This window comes from Ruditapes philippinarum, unplaced genomic scaffold (genome assembly GCF_026571515.1).
Source record: "Ruditapes philippinarum isolate M1 unplaced genomic scaffold, ASM2657151v2 ctg719_1_1_1_1, whole genome shotgun sequence".
Lineage (NCBI taxonomy): Eukaryota > Metazoa > Mollusca > Bivalvia > Venerida > Veneridae > Ruditapes > Ruditapes philippinarum.
This window is the reverse complement of record NW_026861463.1, coordinates 693,642-712,551: the sequence shown is the minus strand read 5'-3', so window position 1 is coordinate 712,551 and position 18,910 is coordinate 693,642. Positions and strand designations below refer to the sequence as shown.

Below are 18,910 nucleotides of genomic sequence, written 5' to 3'. Positions count from 1 at the left end.
CATAATACACTTTTTCAAGAAATCTGAAGGGTATGGCATTTCTATGGTTGGGAAGTTCAATATTCTACAAATTGTCGTTCGCTTCGTCAGGGAGAAAAGTTCTCCCGGGCTTAATATAATTTTGTTTTTGTAACAGCTTAGATAATTGGAAGCCTAAATCAATCCTACACGGAACTACATTTTCCGTTTTTCGAAGAAATACAACTTAAATGAATAACAAGACAAAAACATAAACAATACTTACAATTAGCCGTTTAAATCGGCCTTCCGCTCTATCTCGGAAATGCCGTTCGCTCGTTTTACCGTACACCACACTTTTGAAGTGGAGCGACAGTTTGCCGGGCGTGATTGTTAGGAAGCTGACATAAATCTGTAGATGTGACAGCTTTTATGAGCGTGTCTAACAGTATTATCCCGACAAATATTTCAAAATAATGATTTTCAGTTGTGGTTACATATAATTTACTTCTGTAATTTTTTTTCAGTATCTTTAGGAATGAATATGATCATTGGTAACAGCTGCAGTTTCTAAATGAGATGTTTAAACTTGTCCCTTATTTACTGTTTTGCATGACTTTAAACTTTAAGCTGAATCGACAGCATTATCCGACTGTCGCCGACTAGAATGCCTTCAGAGTCAGTTATCATTCATTCAAATTGTTTTATAGTGTTGAGGGTTAAATACAGTTGAATGTTGAATACTGCTTGAACTAATGCAAGGGTTGGAGTGATGAAGCACGTTATATTGTCTATCAAAAACATTTTTAATAAAACCAAATAGGCGATTTTTAATTACATTTATATTCCATACTATTTCTTTTGATTTCAATGCATTTGAGCGGTCCTTCTTAACATATGTTTTACAAGGAAACAAACAAACAAAAAAAACGAGTTCAGTGGAGTAAGATACAAAAATTCCTAACATCTTTTTAATTCCTCTATAGTTGCTTCCGTTAGGTTCTTGAAAATAACTAGCTATTATGTATTGTAAATGTTATACTTTATAGATGATGGAAACTGAAGAAACAAAGCAAACGCCGTTGCAAGATGGTCATGATTTGGTTATAAATGAAAGGTAAATGTTTTCTGATTACGTATGTGACTAAATATTAAAATATTGACAATAGTCAGAATCGATCTATTTCATATTTGATCTTACAACTCCTTCTAGATATTTATTCAAACATCGATAATTTCCGCGCTGACTGGTTTTGATGAACTCTTTAGCAGCATGGAATAACTGATTCTTGTTGTGTATATTATGTTTTCAGAACTCTTATAAGCATATCACTTGATTGAATGATGAGTAGTTTATTAAAAGTATTAACAGAGTATCAAGCTGCTTGTTCAGCGATTTATAACAAACACTTTCATCAATGTCATGGTTAGTGGTGGTGGTGGTGGTACTATAGTAGTTTTCACTCCGGATCAGGGCAGTAATCCACATTGAATTTACCAGCATCGTCCCTGGGCAGACTGTCAAGCAGTTAACCAATACTAAACTTGCCTTCACTTTCGCAAGGAACTTGATAACTTCCGTACATGCCAGAGGAGAATTACAGTGCGAATGCATGATCAATCGCAACGAAAATGACCAGCACCGTCCGAGAATCGAACCCGGATCGCCCGATGCACAGGCCAACGCTCTACGTTAACCGAACGGCTTAATGTCGTAGTTGTTTAAAGGGAAAAACAAGGTTAGAATAAAAACTTGATTTCAGAAAACGAATACTGTAAATAATAAATCTGCAAATTTTCTGCCGCCAAATAATAATATTAAACGAATGATAACGAAGTTTAAATCGCTAAATCGCCGATTTCTACAAATCAGTAGGCGCGGCCATGTTTGTGTATTGGCCGTATAAAAACAGGTGCGCGTGATGTCATTTCCCCACATCTTTAGATTTATGATAAATCTAGCTGAATCGTAGCGAAACATTTACATATTAATAAAGTATTGACCAGACAATTTAATTTTCACAGGAGGTGAAGAGGCGATTTTTTTATTGTTCAAAATACGTAACAATATAAAAAAAAAAAATAAACAAATAAAGAAACAAATAAAAAATCAACGTCTACCGGTCGCACCACTTCAGGCCAGTGATGCCCGTTACTCCAAACAATGCTATTTTCATTAAAGTCTCATCTTAATGTAATTAATAAATACACATGTTATTATTTAAATTGAATTGAATTGAATTGAATTGAATTTAACAAAGTTTCACAATCAAATAATGCAATTAAATAAACAAACGCACCAACGAATAATTGGCTGTTAATTATTGAACGGCGATAATTATCATTATTATTAAAATCCTACTAAAACGTGTTCTAAATAGTACATGTAATTAAATGTTTGCAGTTTGATTCTGACTTTCAAATGAAAAGGTGTGAACATATGTTAGTAGTGATGTACACATTTCAAAAATATAAGCAACTCTTTCGAAAAGTAAATTGTTTACATGTCTGTCAACGTATGATGCTTCGTGGTATTTATTTACATCGTAATCGTAGCCTAATATTAACTGCATGCAAAACATTTTTATTGGCTGCTCAAAAATCTCATTTGCATAATTTATTCACACAATTGCTGGTTCTTACTACTTATGACTAATACTGTGTATTATCCATTTTAATTGTTCATAATTTGCACCAAATGTTCCTGTCACACTGTGTACTAACGGTTTTTATTGCTCCTTGTATGCCTCTGTGCCGACAGAACTTTTGATCATGCACAATGTTGCCCTGATTGGTTAATCACCCTTCAGTTGTCAAATATTCTAATGACGAAATAGACATATTTTTTTACGCTTCATCAGTGAACTGAATGACCTTAGGGTAGTCAAGTTATACTGTAAATTACAGCATTTCATACAATAGCAACACACTTTTCAGTTACCAATAATCATTTTGAATATTAAGTAGATTTATGTTTTTTGTTTTATTGGATTAAATTTACGGTAGAAGAAATGCGTATCTGTGTGGTAAGTAGATAACGTGGAAAAAAGCTATAGGGAACTGGATAAACCCGAGAATATGCGTAATAATAGGGGAATTATGCCCAATGGGCAACCTGTTGCTGTTGGTACCAGTTTTGACTGGGTGCCTAATTAACCAAACGGACAGTTTTGTTTTCATACGATATTAGTCTAGCTGCCGATTTTCCTGCGCCATTTTATTTTTAACGTCAATGTCGGAAAATCGCGTCCTCGGGAAATATCTGCATATTGGATTTAGTTGATATTTACCGCTGAGAAAAAGATACATGACCGGCGATGTACCCTATTCAGACAGCTTGTCTAGCGAAAATTAAGTACCAAATAAAAGGATATATCGTCAATTTGAAGAAAGTTCTCAAAGTACCCAAATTAAATTGATGGTTTATCTTTGAAAACTAAGCAGTCATTGCTTAAATCATGTGGTGGGATCATCAGCAAGCTTGAAAAATCGGACAAAATTAATGATAATTAATGCCGCGGCGTCTTCAATTAATTAATTAAAGCAATTCAGTTCCATATGATGTTTTCATAAATAATAAATAATGTACGCAATAAGATTAATTAAGTTCTTCGTCAAGATATATTTCAGTTGTACCAGCGTGTACACCTTTACCGGAAGTGGGTATAACACGTCACAATCTCGGTCTCGTCTGTCTCGCGAGAATGACAGAACGCCAAAATGGCGGCGCCCATGAACTTATTTCTCAAGTAAAAAATAGTGTCTTAAAATACGAATTTCTCACTTAAAGGGTTGATGTCAACAAAAAAACTGTCATGGTTCCTCTTTTTTAATGATGAATATTTATATTAGACAGACATCAATCCATCCATTCCTATTCCTTTAATGAAATCGGACTTTATAAACGCCTGGCATTATAAATATGCATATAATTAAAAGAGATGCAAATATATTGATTTTTTTTCTTTTCATGAAAAGGCAGCGAAAAAGAACCGAAAGGAACTTGAAAGGTGACACGAACTATTTCTGTATGTCGGATCACCTCGCCGATGTCTGGTTCGCTTTCAAAGACGACACTTATAAACTTCCAGCGCACAAACTTCTTCTAAGCATGCGCAGTGAGGTTTTTGAAGCCATGTTTTACGGGTCTCTAGCGGAAAGTTCAGATACAATCATGCTTGAAGATATTGACATTAGTACGATGAAAATGGTTTTACGGTAAATATTTGTTTGCTAATACAACTTGGCATACATGTATATTCAATTACACAATACGATGATTTGATTTTCTTGTTCAACATTTCAAAATAAAATGCATTGACTGACATTGTCCGATGATCAATTGTTTTAATGTAACCTTATATTCGTAATTGAATAAACTTCAGAAACTTGCTTCAATGAATCCTTAAAGCTTTCTAAGTTTAAATTATGGCCTTTTGGTCAAAAAATTTTCTAATGAGCCACTTAAACAAACAGACTTACATGATTGAAAACTTTGTCCTTTTCCAAAATGTTTTATGGCAGTTTGAAAATGATATTGTTAAGAAGGTTATTCAAAAATCTTGTAAATTTCAAAGAACACCAAATAAAATTTCAGGTATATGTACTCGGATGATATTGAACTGGATGTCAATAACGTTTCTTGCTGTCTTTATGCTGCTAAAAAGTATGCCTTGTATGATATGGCAAACAAATGTGCGAAGTTTTTGGAGACCAAAATCGGCGTTGACACTGCTTGTACCATTTATGAACAAGCGAAACTTTATGACGAGGCCCAGCTTGCAACAAAATGCATCGATTTTATTACCGGCAATTCAAAGGGGGTCTTTCTATCCAAAGATTTCCATACACTTGCTTTTGAAAGTGTTTTGGAAATCGTCAGAAACGGCATTCTGAACGCCGATGAATCTTTCATTTTTGCAGCAGTTAAAGGATGGGCAGAGTCTGAATGTAAAAGAAAAGGCTCAGAGGTCTCACCAGGCAACCTAAGATCATGTATCGGTGAAATAATGTTTATGATTCGATTTCCCCTGATGCCAAATGATGTATTCGCGAAAGAAGTCGAGCCAACTGGAATCCTTACAACTGAAGAACTATTGATGATTTACCGCCACTTGGCTGTTAAAATAGAGGGCCAAGAAGTACAGAATGTTGGAAAGTTCTCGTGTAGTAAGAGAGCTGTAATAAAGAGGTTTGACAAGATGCCTTTGAATCCCAATTATCAAGAGTGTGTCATTTCTCTGAGCGTCTCAAATCCTATACAACTTTTTGCCATACACGGGGACTTTGTACCTCAAGTTGACAAGGTGAATTTTTCTAAGTACCAAAATGAAATTAAATTCGATACAGATGGAGAAAAACTCATACTGCGTGAACCAATAATACTTTCTCCTCACTTTGGAAATGCCCTGATAGGTTTTCATATGAAATCAGTTGATGGGCCCAATCCTGACAAAATTAAATGGTCAGCAAAAGTGAATATTTCCGACGTAATTAAAAGTTCTACTGTCTACATTAGTCGCATTCCATGCACACTACATGCACTGGTGTTTAAGGAGACATAAAAAGCTAATTTGTGCTAACCGGGATTTATAACGTCATAGCTGACAGGAGACAAAATACATTAAGAAGAAATATTATCTTACATAATTGACATTTCAAGTAAGACAAAATCTATTGAAACAATTGAAAGCATAATTATAATCTTGTCCTCAAAGGGGCCTTTTTAACATCTTAAATATACCATAAAGACAGTCTAAGGATTTCAAACACTAATGGAAATCCTTAATTAAGATTTTTTATACTACACTGTATATTTGAAGCCTGTGGTCCAGTGATAACATATAGGGTGTGATACACCTGGATTTCGGTAGAGGCAACTGCATTTTAGTGATTTTAACATTTTTTCTCAAGAATTAGCCAATATATGCAAAGTAAAAGAATGTTTGTGTTAAATAAGTGACAAAAATAAAGATAAATGATGTTTTTATTCAAGTTACAAACTCTGGCCAAGCAATATTATATGTTCCGTATGCATCAAACTCAAGTTTTTCATAGCAAAACATTTAGATGGTAAAATGTTTTAAATTTTCAGAACTTGTTTATATATATCTGGAGATGTTTTTTATTTAAGTTTTATTGGATTTCCTTGATATAAACACTGGTTTTAGTTGTTGGAAAAGATGTGACAGTTTTAGCCTGTGAAGAGGGGAATTAATTAAATTACACGCATGCATTTATTTAAGATAAACATGTAAAAAGCAACGATCACTTGTTACTTGAAGTCACTTTGTAAATTTTATAGGTCCAAAATGGAAACGAAATACAAAAACGTATGTCATATGCAAAAATAATTCCTCTAAATGCCACGAGGGGTGTAGCACTGAAAAATCATAAAAGAATTGGATGGTGAAATTTTCATGAATTTGAAAAAATGTCTTATACTGTTTAGAAAAGAATAAAAGTTATGAAAAGCTGAGTACTGTTGGAGACCAATAGTGTCCGCAATCTTTAAATAGTTATATTTTAGCTCCACGTTTTGAAGGGGAAGAAAGTGGAAGCAATGTCATTACCCGCCCGTCGACTTAAGTTTACCTTTTTTTGGTTAACCTTTAAATCTATTATTATAAACTTCAATATAACATATTGAAACTTTATATGTGAATTCCCTCTCTGGCGTGGGTTGAATCGATCCCCGGGAGATGCTTTGGTAGTTTAGCGCGGAAGAAGGTAGTCTAGTACTGGTGTAACTCTCCAGGAACGATGGTTAGGAAACTATCCGCATATATGACTGAAATACTGTTGGGAAAATGCGTAAAATGAAACAAACAAACAAACAAAATATGTGAATGCAGCTTAATGAGTTGTACATGTCACACCGGTTTGAGTTCAAAAGATTTTTTTTTAACAAGAAAACGAAAATCCACGAATTTAAGAACCCACGAAAATGCCCTTTTTGATAAAACCACGAACTTTCATGCCCACGAATTTAAGTGAATTCGCAGTAATGTGTTTGTTTTGCCCTACACATGTTTGCTTCTACATTCTTTGACACATCGGCTGCAAATGAATTGCTGAACGAAACATTTCAAATTTACGCTCCAGAGACCTCCTTGACTGTTAGGCTGATTGTACTGATGTGAATTGTAATAGACGAATGGTCAGGTATTGTGTCAAGTTACTAGCTATAAGAACAATAATTAATTGAATATTTGCAAAATTAAAGGGTATAAATCTATATCTTATCGAACATTTTTATAAAATTTATAAACAGTAAAATTATATTGGTTCCATTATTATATGGCTGATTCCCGAAAACGTTGTAACATAGAATGTCTCTGTTATTTAATACACATGAAAATTGTACGTAAACAGAATAAAATGTACCGGAACAAAATAGTATTTTGCTATTTTAAGTAGGGTTTTATCCGTTTAGCAATGACTTGTTCATGAGCCACTCGCTTTAACGCTATTTACTGGCCTTTTTATTTTATACAAACATTTTGGAAATTTTCTTTTTTAAAATCCAAAAAAATTTTTGCATCAGATATATAGCGTTAAACACTTAAATGCCGAGTGGAAATTAATTTGCACACGGGCAACCTTTAATAAATGAAATATCACGAGACAACATCAACAAGTTATGAAGCGAACCAACGAAGTTTTAAGTGCGCATGCTTATTGATATAAAACTTTCAGTTTCACTTATCATCTGAAAGTAGGATAGTATCAACAAAACACAATGACAATATTTCATGTCTAAGGGAAATAAATACATTGGAAACTGTATCATCACTTCAAGTTAGGGCTGCTCAAAGAAGTATTTAGAGAATAAAAAGGTTAGCTCACAGAAAGATAGAGGACAGCTCAGATCATCAACATCAATTGATTGATTTTGCGAGTTCAGATGATTGGTCACAAACAGAATCTGATGATGTTTGAAAATTTAGTTGATATGTGCAAGGCAAATGCATTGGAAGTGTGAGATTCTATGCACATTGAAATATGAGCATAGAGAAATCAAAGTGCTGCAGCACTGAATGCGACGGACATGCAACCGGGGAGACATTTAGGTTTTTTTTAGAAAAAAAATAAAACACAAAATATATAACAGAGAAAATTTGTTCCATACAAGGAGCAATATATTTTGTGTCCCAATCTGATAGAATCCAGATTTTCTACTTTCAAGCAGAATGAAATATATGCCTAAAACCCTGGTCAAACTTGTAAATCAGTGTCATTATCGATTTATTCCAAGAAATGATATGTAAATGGAAAAAAAAACTTTCAACGACATATTTCTAAAATAAAACCATGCAAATAGACTTCAAGCATAATACATTATACCACGGATAAATCCGTGATTATACATGTGAGAATGTCATTTAGAATTGCTTCGTGTTTTAACATAGTGGGCATATAGACAATAAAATATAAGTCATTTGTATTTTTATTTCTTTTGGATATGTACGTCTCATTAAAAGTATTTTTGGTTAAAATCATCAGCAATTAATTGTCACCGTATTTTTTAGATTTTTTTTATTTGCAAGGGCCAGAGCACATCGTTTTTATTTTAATCTAAATGTCACAATTTTTTTTTAAAAGCACTATTGTGTTTAGTTGTCCTTTTCATTTTCACACTAAATTACATTTTCAACTTGTTTGCTTCTTACAATTGTATAGAATTTCTAAAAGTATTGCATGTGAACAAAGTAAGTATCCGCTGGTTTATAACATGTATAATGTGTACTCCCTACTGTCCGAAAATCAGCACAGGTAAAGCAGAATCTATATTTAGAATAGCGAAGGTTAACTCATATCGTGACCTAGAAAATGTATCTAATTTATTAATAACTGCTGAATATTCAGCTAAACCCGCGGTATGAGTCACGAAAATAGTTCTTCTTTTATTAATGCGCGAGTTATTCTAGAGTCCAAAAAACTTTTGATTTGTTAATAATAATGTTTTGTATAATGTAGAAATATTTATTTCCTACTAATAATTTCTTGGAACTCAGAGCTTACACCTTTATTATAGTATAATTTGCTGTCCTACTTTTTCGACAGCGGTAAATCGTTTCGGCAGTAATTTGCATAATTGCGCAATAATACTACGGGACTACAACGTTTTTATCAATCATATACGTCCATATTTTAACTTGGATAACTTAATTTGAAATTGAAAAGGCTAAATATGGAAGATTTTAAGATATCCCGACATAGTATGGGAGTTTTAAAGGATCAAATTCATGTACTTTTTCTTGGGCTGTTAATCGGTTGAGGACACTTTGCGCGAGTGTAGCAGACGAAATCCCATGTAGATGACTTAGCTCTGAACGCGCCTGAGGGCGCGTCCGTCGCAAAAATGTAGATGATCAGACAAATATAAAAAGGAAACCAAGGAATAAATTAAAGTGCATTTTAAATAAATCTAAACAAGGCCTCTACGCTTGCAACTGGCGAGAAGGAAAAACCGTGAAATTCATAACTAAGCAAATGATTTCGCTTTTTCTCTCAAAATAAATTTATTTTACAATATCGACACTGATAGTTAGACAGTTCATTCTTAGATGTATATTGTTTTTAGAGGTATAACACAATATTTGCTGGCAACAACGTGATAGCATTTAGGTATTTCATCCCTTTGTCTCTTTTTAAATATAAGTTTGTTTCCTGTTTGAGCATTGTTTAGTCAGTTACACCCATTTCTCTTTGGTACTAGCGCGTCGTGGAGAGGCACAGGGCATCGACAGAACCACGGGTGGGTACAACTTATACTTTCGTACTTCGGTAGCAAACTCCGCGCACCAATTACGCTACGGCCCGTAACCACTGCCTTCACACAAAGCACGTGATGATGGTCTTATCACATGATTGTGTCAAGATGGCGGATACGCCAATGCAATCGTTAAAAATTGTTTTATCTGTAATAAACAGCGACATTATAATTAACTTGAGCTATTGTGTCAAATCAGTCGATATAATTGAAAAATAATCATTTTTGTTAGGTGTAGAATCGAAAGTAATTATCACTTGAATGCTGTCCCGTTTGAGAGGGACATTTGTTTTGGAAATAAACGGTGCGATGTTAAAACTTTCAAAAATTATTTTCATAATACAGTAAAAACCCTCAATTAAGACCACCATTGGGACTGGGCCAAGGTGGTCTTAATTGCGGGGTGGTCTTAATTCTGAATATTCTAATCGATGCTTACACTCTTTTTGACCATGGTCTATTTTAAGCATTTTTAAGAACAAACAATATATATATCAGCAACTGCAACATAAAACTATGTTATAAATTAGCATCTGATGGAAAGAAAGAAATATCAAAATGTATTTTGTCTGATTTCAATATCAATTTCAATATATTAATTACAGTAAAAACCCTCAATTAAGACCACCATTGGGACTGGGCCAAAGTGGTCTTAATTGCGGGGTGGTCTTAATTCTGAATATTCTAATCGATGCTTACACTCTATTTTCATAATACATGTATTTATGTTTCCAAAATTATTTTTTATTTTAGTTCACATCTAACACCTTACGGTCTTGAAACATTAGCAAAACCGTGTTTACTTTTTAAAATAAATATCAAAATTGATAAAATAATATCGTCAAAAATCTTGACGAAAATGTTGTGATGGCAGAGATCTAATCCTGTAAGGGGAGATCACTGCGTAGTAGATTGCTTCGGTAGATCCAACTTTGTATTTACCACTGCTCTTCAAACTTGAAAAGCAGCTGACGATGTTCTGATTGAAGCCGACGGCAGTTGCCTAACAAGGTAACGGGACGACGTGTACGAGTAATATTATGCATGAGCCCCTAGTACCAGAAGACGGCATGAAATGGGACGCGTAGCACTACGAGAATGTAGCTGGGACGACGAGAAAAAGTGCTAGGTAACGTGAGCACCTTGCACACATAGAAGGTATGCTTTTAGCTGGCATAACAGCCCTCATCAGGGCTACCCTTACTTGCCTTCCTTTCACAGGATACGATTCATTCTAAGTCTCATGGATATGATGGCCGCCGGTAACGTTCATTTCAAAGCCGCGAGAATATTTATCGAAATTGTATAAAATGTCGTATAAAATGTCGCTGCTTATAGAAACTCTCGAACTTCTGTCGTAAAAGGTCGAGTTTTTACGAAGGAAACTGCGACATTTTCTGTCTATATACAAAGTAGACTAAGCCACGCATACGTATGCCTTCTTTTCTGTCTATGTACATAGTAGACTAAGCCACGCATACGTATGCCTACTTTTCTGTCTATGTACATAGTAAACTAAGAAAAAAAATAAGCGTATAGTAATAAATAACGTTTAAACAAAATTTCTTGGGTTTATTTCTATATAATATATTATATATCCAGAAATTGTTCGTTTTACTTACTATACACTTGCAAAGAACATTTGTAGACTGCAGACCTTCGAACAAAATTTTATATGGAATTCTACGATAACAGATGTCAATAAAATGATTGATTTGGTATCTTAAGTGCAGAAAAAAAGCTTATTTTCATTTATTTTGGTACCAAATTATACCGCTTCGTGTGGATTACTATCGCTGAATGTGCAATTTTCACACAATTCAAACAATGTTCTCAAAAACCACAAAACGTAGAATAATGCACTTTGTATTGTCATTTGAAGAAAATTTCCGCGCATATGATACGCTAGGTTTTGTTTTGATTTAAGAAACGTTTGTCACCTTAATTTATCACGTGACCCCCCCCCCCCCCCCCCCCCCCCCCCCGTGATCGCGGGGAACGTATAAACCTTTGTAAGTTGCCTACGACATTTAAGTCGCCTGTGATAAACTGTGGCTGCAATACTTATGCCTCAACCATTAAAAGCAATCCCTCAGCCACAAGGATTTAACCACCTAAAAATATAATATAATGTTTTTTACAAAATTACACCCCACCCACCATCCACCCGTTTCAATAACGTTAAAACTGGATAACGCTTACATGTAGAATTACACAATATTGTTCCCAAATAGTTAGCCCCCTTTACATCTTTTGGTTTTTGAATGTTATAGATGTTTATGTAATGTGTATGCATTCATAACTGCTCGTGTCAGCTTTAGAAGAACCGAAAGTGAAAGAAGAAAAGAAGATATTTTACAGGCGAAATGGTTTGTTATTTTCTATACTAGTTTATTGCTTATAATACACATCGTGTTAACTTCACTAATTATATTATTTATAAAAAGAGTTTACATGTGAAAATTGATCGTACGTACGATTATCAAATGTATTTAAATCTGCAACGTGACCTCAAAGTGCATTCTAGAAATAAGGGATTCCTTCGGTTCAATAAGAAATGGTGATACAATTCGTCATATCTCAAAATAACCAAAAACACATACATAAATTTCGTAATAAGTTAAATATGTTGTTGACGTGTGGTAGTCATGTTGAATTTTTAACTTTATTGGGTCAAAGGCTTTCTACATAGTTGTAGGAGTATAAGGGAGACCCATAGGAACTCGAGAACGGGACCGCAGATTGCGGCGCATATTTTCGATCGTGTAACGGTTTTTAAAAACGTTTCTGTTACATCTAAATTTTTTTAGTATTATCCGAGTATATGGCCTCAAAAAATATGTTATCAATTGAACCCGATCTGTCTCTTTTAAAACTGGTCAAATTTTATGGTATTATAAAAAAAGACAAGGACAAACTCCTCACAGTGATTACCTCCCTTGGCAGAATTGTAATCACTGCCTTCAAAGACGTCACATGATGATGAAAGTCACATGACGTAACGTCGAAATTCAAATGTAAATATCGACCGTTACAAAGAAAATCTAACGTTATTTTACTCTTTCTGTTTTATTTTTTACTTTTAGTGCCTACGTTCCATATAGTTTATTAAAAAATTATCGAAAGTATACAAAATAACGAAAAATAAATTCAAAAGCTAAAAAATATAAAATATCAAAATATCGTCTCGGTAGAAAATAATCTCATAATTTTTAAAATTATTTCTAAATATTCATATTATTTATTTATTTATTCATAAACATTGTTAAATAAATGAGAGAAAACTTATCTGATAGATAAAAGCAGTAGATAAAACAATTTTTGAAAAAATATAGTATATCAGAAATTCTGATATATTGGGACCTTGGTGGCAGAGATCTACGCCGAAGAATTAAGGGGAGATCACTGTGTGGAGATTGAGACAAGGAGTGACATCCGCCATTTGCCGCAACGTTTTCGGCATGAGTTTTTCCCCTTTGGCTACAATTGATTACTATTTTTTCAGAATTTTGTTCCCGTTATTTTTGTCAACTGTTTGATATAACGTTAACGGTTTATTGTTTGTACACGTGTTGACATGTATAGGCGGCATTATAACGGGCGTATTCGTGTATTGATTTGTTAAAATGGAGAAAACAGACACTTTAGTAATATGGTCCAACTGATTTTGTCTAATTGAAAAAAGGAATATTTAAACATGATCCATAGATAAATATTTTAGGCACTCATCTCGTATTCATTACTAGAAAAATTAAAACAAAAATCAAGCATATCAAGGGGGGTAACTTACGCCGAACGTTGCGGCAAATGGCGGATGTCACTCCTTTTCTTTTTTCGATATACCGTAAATTTGACTGATTTTTAAATAAGCATATTATATTAAATTGAGATTATATAATTAAAGACCATCCGCTCGCATACTATGAAAAGATATTCAAAGGTCGGACAAACAATATGTAAAGCCGGTACGGATTCGGATTTATGCGCCGCAATATGCGGTCCTGTTCCAGAGTTCCTATGAGGGAGACCGTTTGGATTGAACGATTCCGAAAAGACTGGAATACTATCTGAGGGGGAAAGTTAAGCAAATACCGGGTTCAACTTTTGATTATTCTTTTTGACAATATTTTCCTCGATTTCTTTCCACATAATTTTATAACAATAATCAGCTGACACTAACCTGTAGATGTGACAGCTTATATGGACGTGTCTATTAAGCACTGTCTATGAACCAACAGTTTTCTGAATATATATAAGGATTAAAAGACAGTGCGCTTCTTTTTTGTGTCGCCTCTACGGAGTAGTGGCGACATATAGGGATCACTTCTCCGTCGTCTGTCTGTCCGTCTGTCCGTCCGTCACAAAACTTGTCCGGACTACTCCTCATAAACTACTCATGCAATTTCATCCAAACTTTACAGGATTGATCAGTACCAAGTCTAGTTGTGCATATTGTCAGCATTTTCCGGTTCAATGATTTTTGTAAGAGTTATGGCCCTTTAATAATTTTTATTTTTAAAATTTGTCCGGACTACTTCTCTTATACCACTAATGCAATTTCAAGAAACTTTACAGGATTGATCTGTAGCTCAAGTCCTTGTGCATATTGCACGGATTTTTTGGTTGAATGATTTTTGGCCGAGTTATGGCCCATTGATAAAAAGGTGTTTTTTTCTGTGTGTTGCCAGATACACAAAAGCTTGTCCGGACTACTCCTCATAAACTACTGGTGTTATTTTATCCAAACTTTACAGGAATGACCAGTACCAAGTCTAGTTGTGCACTGTCTGTCTGTCTGTCTGTCTGTCCGTCTGTCACAAAACTTGTCCCCACTACTCCTCATAAACTACTGGGGCAATTTCATCCTAACTTTACAGGAATTTATGTCGCCACTACTCCGATCACTTCTCCTGTGATCACTGATCGCTCTTAATTGTTCTCATATAGTTAACTGTTTGATTGGAAGTTTACCTTGCTGAAATTTCTAAAATACCAGAGGTAAGAAATATTTTTTAAGTATTCCGAATGAAATTTTATTGTCCTTTGCCACAACTTTGTATCAAACATGTCAAAGAAAGAAACGTGTCTATTGTGTATTACAAATGATTCAATTTCTCCCGTTTACGTTTAATTGTATTATCTCGACGACTGCATGAAGACATTGTTTCAATATAATGGCTCATGTTAGTTTGTTATTTTCCGAAAACCGTGTATAGTTTTTCATTTGTGGTTACATATAATTTACTACTGTAATGGTTTATTCAGTACGTGAAGGATGTTTGATTGCCTAAAACTGCCAGCTATTCATTTCTACCTTTAAGAATGAATATGATCATCGGTATTAAAAATCGCTGTTGTTTTTAAATGAGATGTTAATCTTGTCCCTTGTTTACTGTTTTTGCATGACTTGATAAAGAAAAAAAACCGAACACATTATCCGACTGTCGCCCGTTTTATGTCAGACTAGAATGCAGGTAGAGTCAGTAACGCATCATTCAAATTGTTTTATTGTGTTCAGGGTTAAATACTGCTTAATGTTGAATACTGATTGAACTAATGCAAGGGTTGGAGCAACGAAGCACGTTATATTGTCTATCATAAACAGTCTTAACAAAACCAAATAGGTGATCTTTAACTACATTTATATTTCATACTGTTTCTATTGATTTCAATGCATTTGAGCGGTCCTTTTTAACATATTTTTTATAATGAAACAAACACAAAAAACGAGTTCAGTGGAATAAGATAAAAAAAAGTTCATAAGATTTTGTTTTATTCGTCTATAGTTGCTTCCGTGAGATCATTGCAAATAACTAGCTATTATGAATGTTATTTTTTATAGATGATGGAAACTGAAGAAACAAAGAAAACACCGTTGCAAGATGGTCATGATTTGGTTATAAATGAAGGGTAATGTTTCTGATTTCGTATATAACTGATGTTTAAATATTGACAATAGTCAGAATCGATCTATTTTATATTTGATCTTACAACTTCTTCCAGATATATATTCAAACATCTATAATTTCCGCGCTCACTGGTTGTGATGAACTCTTTAGCAGCATGATATAACTGTGTATTTCTTTATCTTATATCGTTGTTTTCAGAAGTCTTGTTAGCATATCACTTGAATGAATGATGAGTATTAACAGAGTACCAAGCTACTAGTTCAGCGTTTTATAACAAACACTTTCATCAATGTCATGGTTAGTGGCGGTAGTGGTGGTGGTGATGGTAGTTTTCACTCCGGATCCCGGCAGTAATCCACATTGAATTTTCTAGAGCACAGTTCAGCCTCAACATCGTTTCTTCTGGGCAGGCTGTGCAGTTAACCAATACTACTGTACAGTTTCTTTCACCTTCGTAAGGACAAATAACTTTCGTACATAATAGAGCAGAGGTACCGTGCGAATAATTGTAGAAAGGATATGATGATAAATCACAATGAAAGTGCCCAGCATAGTCCGGGAATCGAACAAGGGTCGTCCGATTCACAGTCCAATTACGCTCTACCTAAAGAGTTAAACGAACGGTTTCATATAATGGTTGTTCAATGAAAACCGACTTTACAAACGTCTAGCATTGTAAATATACAAATAATTAAAAGGATGCAAATATATTTATTTGTTTTCTTTCCGTGAACAGACAGAAAAAAAGAACAGAAAGGAACTTGAAAGGTGACACAAACTATTTCTGTATGTCGGATCATCTCGCCGATGTCTGGTTCGCTTTCAGAGACGTAACCACTAAACTTCCAGCACACAAACTTCTTCTGAGCATGCGCAGTGAGGTTTTTGAGGCCATGTTTTACGGGTCTCTAGCGGAAAGTTCAGATACAATCATGCTTGAAGATATTGACATTAGTACGATGAAAATGGTTTTAAGGTAAATATTTGTTTGCTAGTACAACTTGGCGTACATGTATATTCAATTACACAATACGATGATTTGATTTTCTTGTTCAACATTTCAAAATAAAATGCATTGACTGACATTGTCCGATGATCAATTGTTTTAATGTAACCTTATAATCATAACTGAATAACTTTCAGAAACTTGCTTCAATGAATCCTTAAAGCTTTCTAAGTTCAAATTATGGCCTTTTGGTCAAAAAATGTCTATTGAGCCACTGAAACAAACAGACTTACATGATAGAAAACTTTGTCCTTTTCCAAAATGTTTATGGCAGTTTGAAAATTTTATTGTTAAGAAGGTTATTCAAAAATCTTGGATTCCTCTTGTAGATTTCAATGTTAAACTAAAGCACACCAAAAACATTTTCAGGTATATGTACTCGGATGATATTGAACTGGATGTCAATAACGTTTCTTGCTGTCTTTATGCTGCTAAAAAGAAGTATGCATTGTATGATATGGCAAACAAATGTGCGAAATTTTTGGAGACCAAAATCGACGTTGACACTGCTTGTACAATTTATGAACAGGCGAAACTTTATGACGAGGCCCAGCTTGCAACACAATGCATTGATTTTATTACTGGCAATTCAGGTGAGGTCTTTCTATCCAAAGATTTCCATACACTTGCTTTTGAAAGTGTTTTGGAAATCGTCAAAAACGACAATCTCAACGGAGATGAATCTTTTATTTTCGCAGCAGTTAAAGGATGGGGAGAGTCTGAATGCGAAAGAAAAGGCTTAGAGGTCACATCAGGAAACCTAAGATCGTGTATCGGCGAAATAATATTCATGATTCGATTTTCCCTGATGCCAATTGATGTGTTCGCAAAAGAAGTCGAGCCAACTGGAATCCTTACAACTGAAGAACTATTGATGATATACCACCACTTGGCTGTTAAAACAGATGACCAAGAAGTACAGAATGTTGGAAAGTTCTCGTGTAGTAAGAGAGCTATAATAAAGAGGTTCGACAAGATGCTATTGAATCCCTATTATCAGGAGTGTGTTCTTGCTCTGAGCGTCTCAAAAACTATACATCTTGTTGCCATACACGGGGACTTTGTACCTCATGTGGACAAGGTGAACTTTTCTCTGAAAGAAAATGAATGTGAATTCGATACAAAAGGAGAAAAACTCATACTGCGTGAACCAATAATAATTTCTGCTCGTTTTGGAAAGGCCCAGATACGTTTTCATATGAACTCAAGTGACGGGCTTAATTCTGATAAAACTAAATGGTCAGTAGCAAAGGTGAATATTTCAAGCGAAATGAAAAGTTCTACTGTCTACATTACTCGCATTCCATGCACCTTACGTGCACTGGTGTTCAAGGAAACATGACATAAAAAGCTGATTTGTGGTCACCACGATTTATAACTTTATAATTGAAATAGCAGGTCACTAAACACATTAGGAAGAAATACTATCTGACATTGACATTTCAAGTTAGAAAAAAAACTATTGAAAAAGTTATTTACGCATAAGTATAATCTTGACCTCAAAGGAGCCATTTTTTACATTTCAAATACGCCATTAACAGACATTTAAAGATTACAAACTAATGGATATTCTAAATTTAGAATAATTTGGTTTGCTTCTGATTATTTTCCTTAAGGAATTATCCAAGATATGCAAACAAAAAGAATGGCTTTGTTTAAGCAATAGACAACAGTATTTATAATGGTTACACACTCTTGCCAAGCAGGTCCGTATTCATCAATCCAAATTTTCATACAAGAATCTACATGGTAAAAGTGTTTTATATTTTTTCAGAACTTTTTATATATATCTGAAGATGTTTTTTGATTTAAGTTTATTAGACTACTTCAAATAAAAAATGTGTTTAAGTGGTTGGAAAAAAAAATGTGTCATGTTTGAGCCTGTGAAAAGGGAGTCTATTTTTACGCACATGCATTTATTTTTAAATAAAAATTGTAAAAAACGCAATGATTACTTAATAATAAAAAATTACTTTGTAAACTGTATAGGTCAATAATGGAAATAAAAAACATAGACAATTTCTGCAAAAAACATATATTCTCTAAATACGGCATGGTGATTAATAATGGGTAAAATGCAAAGAAGGGGAATAAAAGATATGAATAATAGCATCTGTCGTTTGTTGCGGTTCAGGATCGGAAATCCGTTACGAAGAGGACCCGCCCATTATCGGGTTGCACGATGGACAGATATTCCGATCTGAACCGGCAAAACATATGTCGGATATTTTTCTTGCATATTCTGCCATGTTTCCATCATAT

At 34.2% G+C, this 18,910-nt stretch overlaps 1 protein-coding gene across 4 annotated transcripts; it reads left to right on the top strand.

Moving 5' to 3' along the window:
* The first annotated feature begins 917 nt into the window (after positions 1-917).
* On the top strand, positions 918-18,320 carry LOC132715697 (BTB/POZ domain-containing protein 6-like). Of its 4 annotated transcripts, XM_060698759.1 has the most exons (5): positions 12,014-12,102; positions 14,681-14,731; positions 15,576-15,643; positions 16,379-16,618; positions 17,018-18,320. In XM_060698759.1, the coding sequence occupies exons 3-5, from the start codon at positions 15,576-15,578 to the stop codon at positions 17,988-17,990; spliced, it is 1,281 nt and encodes a 426-aa protein (XP_060554742.1). In that variant the 5' UTR covers positions 12,014-12,102; positions 14,681-14,731; the 3' UTR covers positions 17,991-18,320. The 4 variants fall into 4 exon arrangements, with proteins under 4 accessions (XP_060554743.1, XP_060554744.1, XP_060554741.1 ...); XM_060698758.1 differs by lacking the exon at positions 14,681-14,731 and having other exon boundaries at positions 11,994-12,102; XM_060698760.1 differs by lacking the exons at positions 12,014-12,102; positions 14,681-14,731; positions 15,576-15,643 and adding an exon at positions 918-1,075.
* Positions 18,321-18,910: the final 590 nt, after the last annotated feature.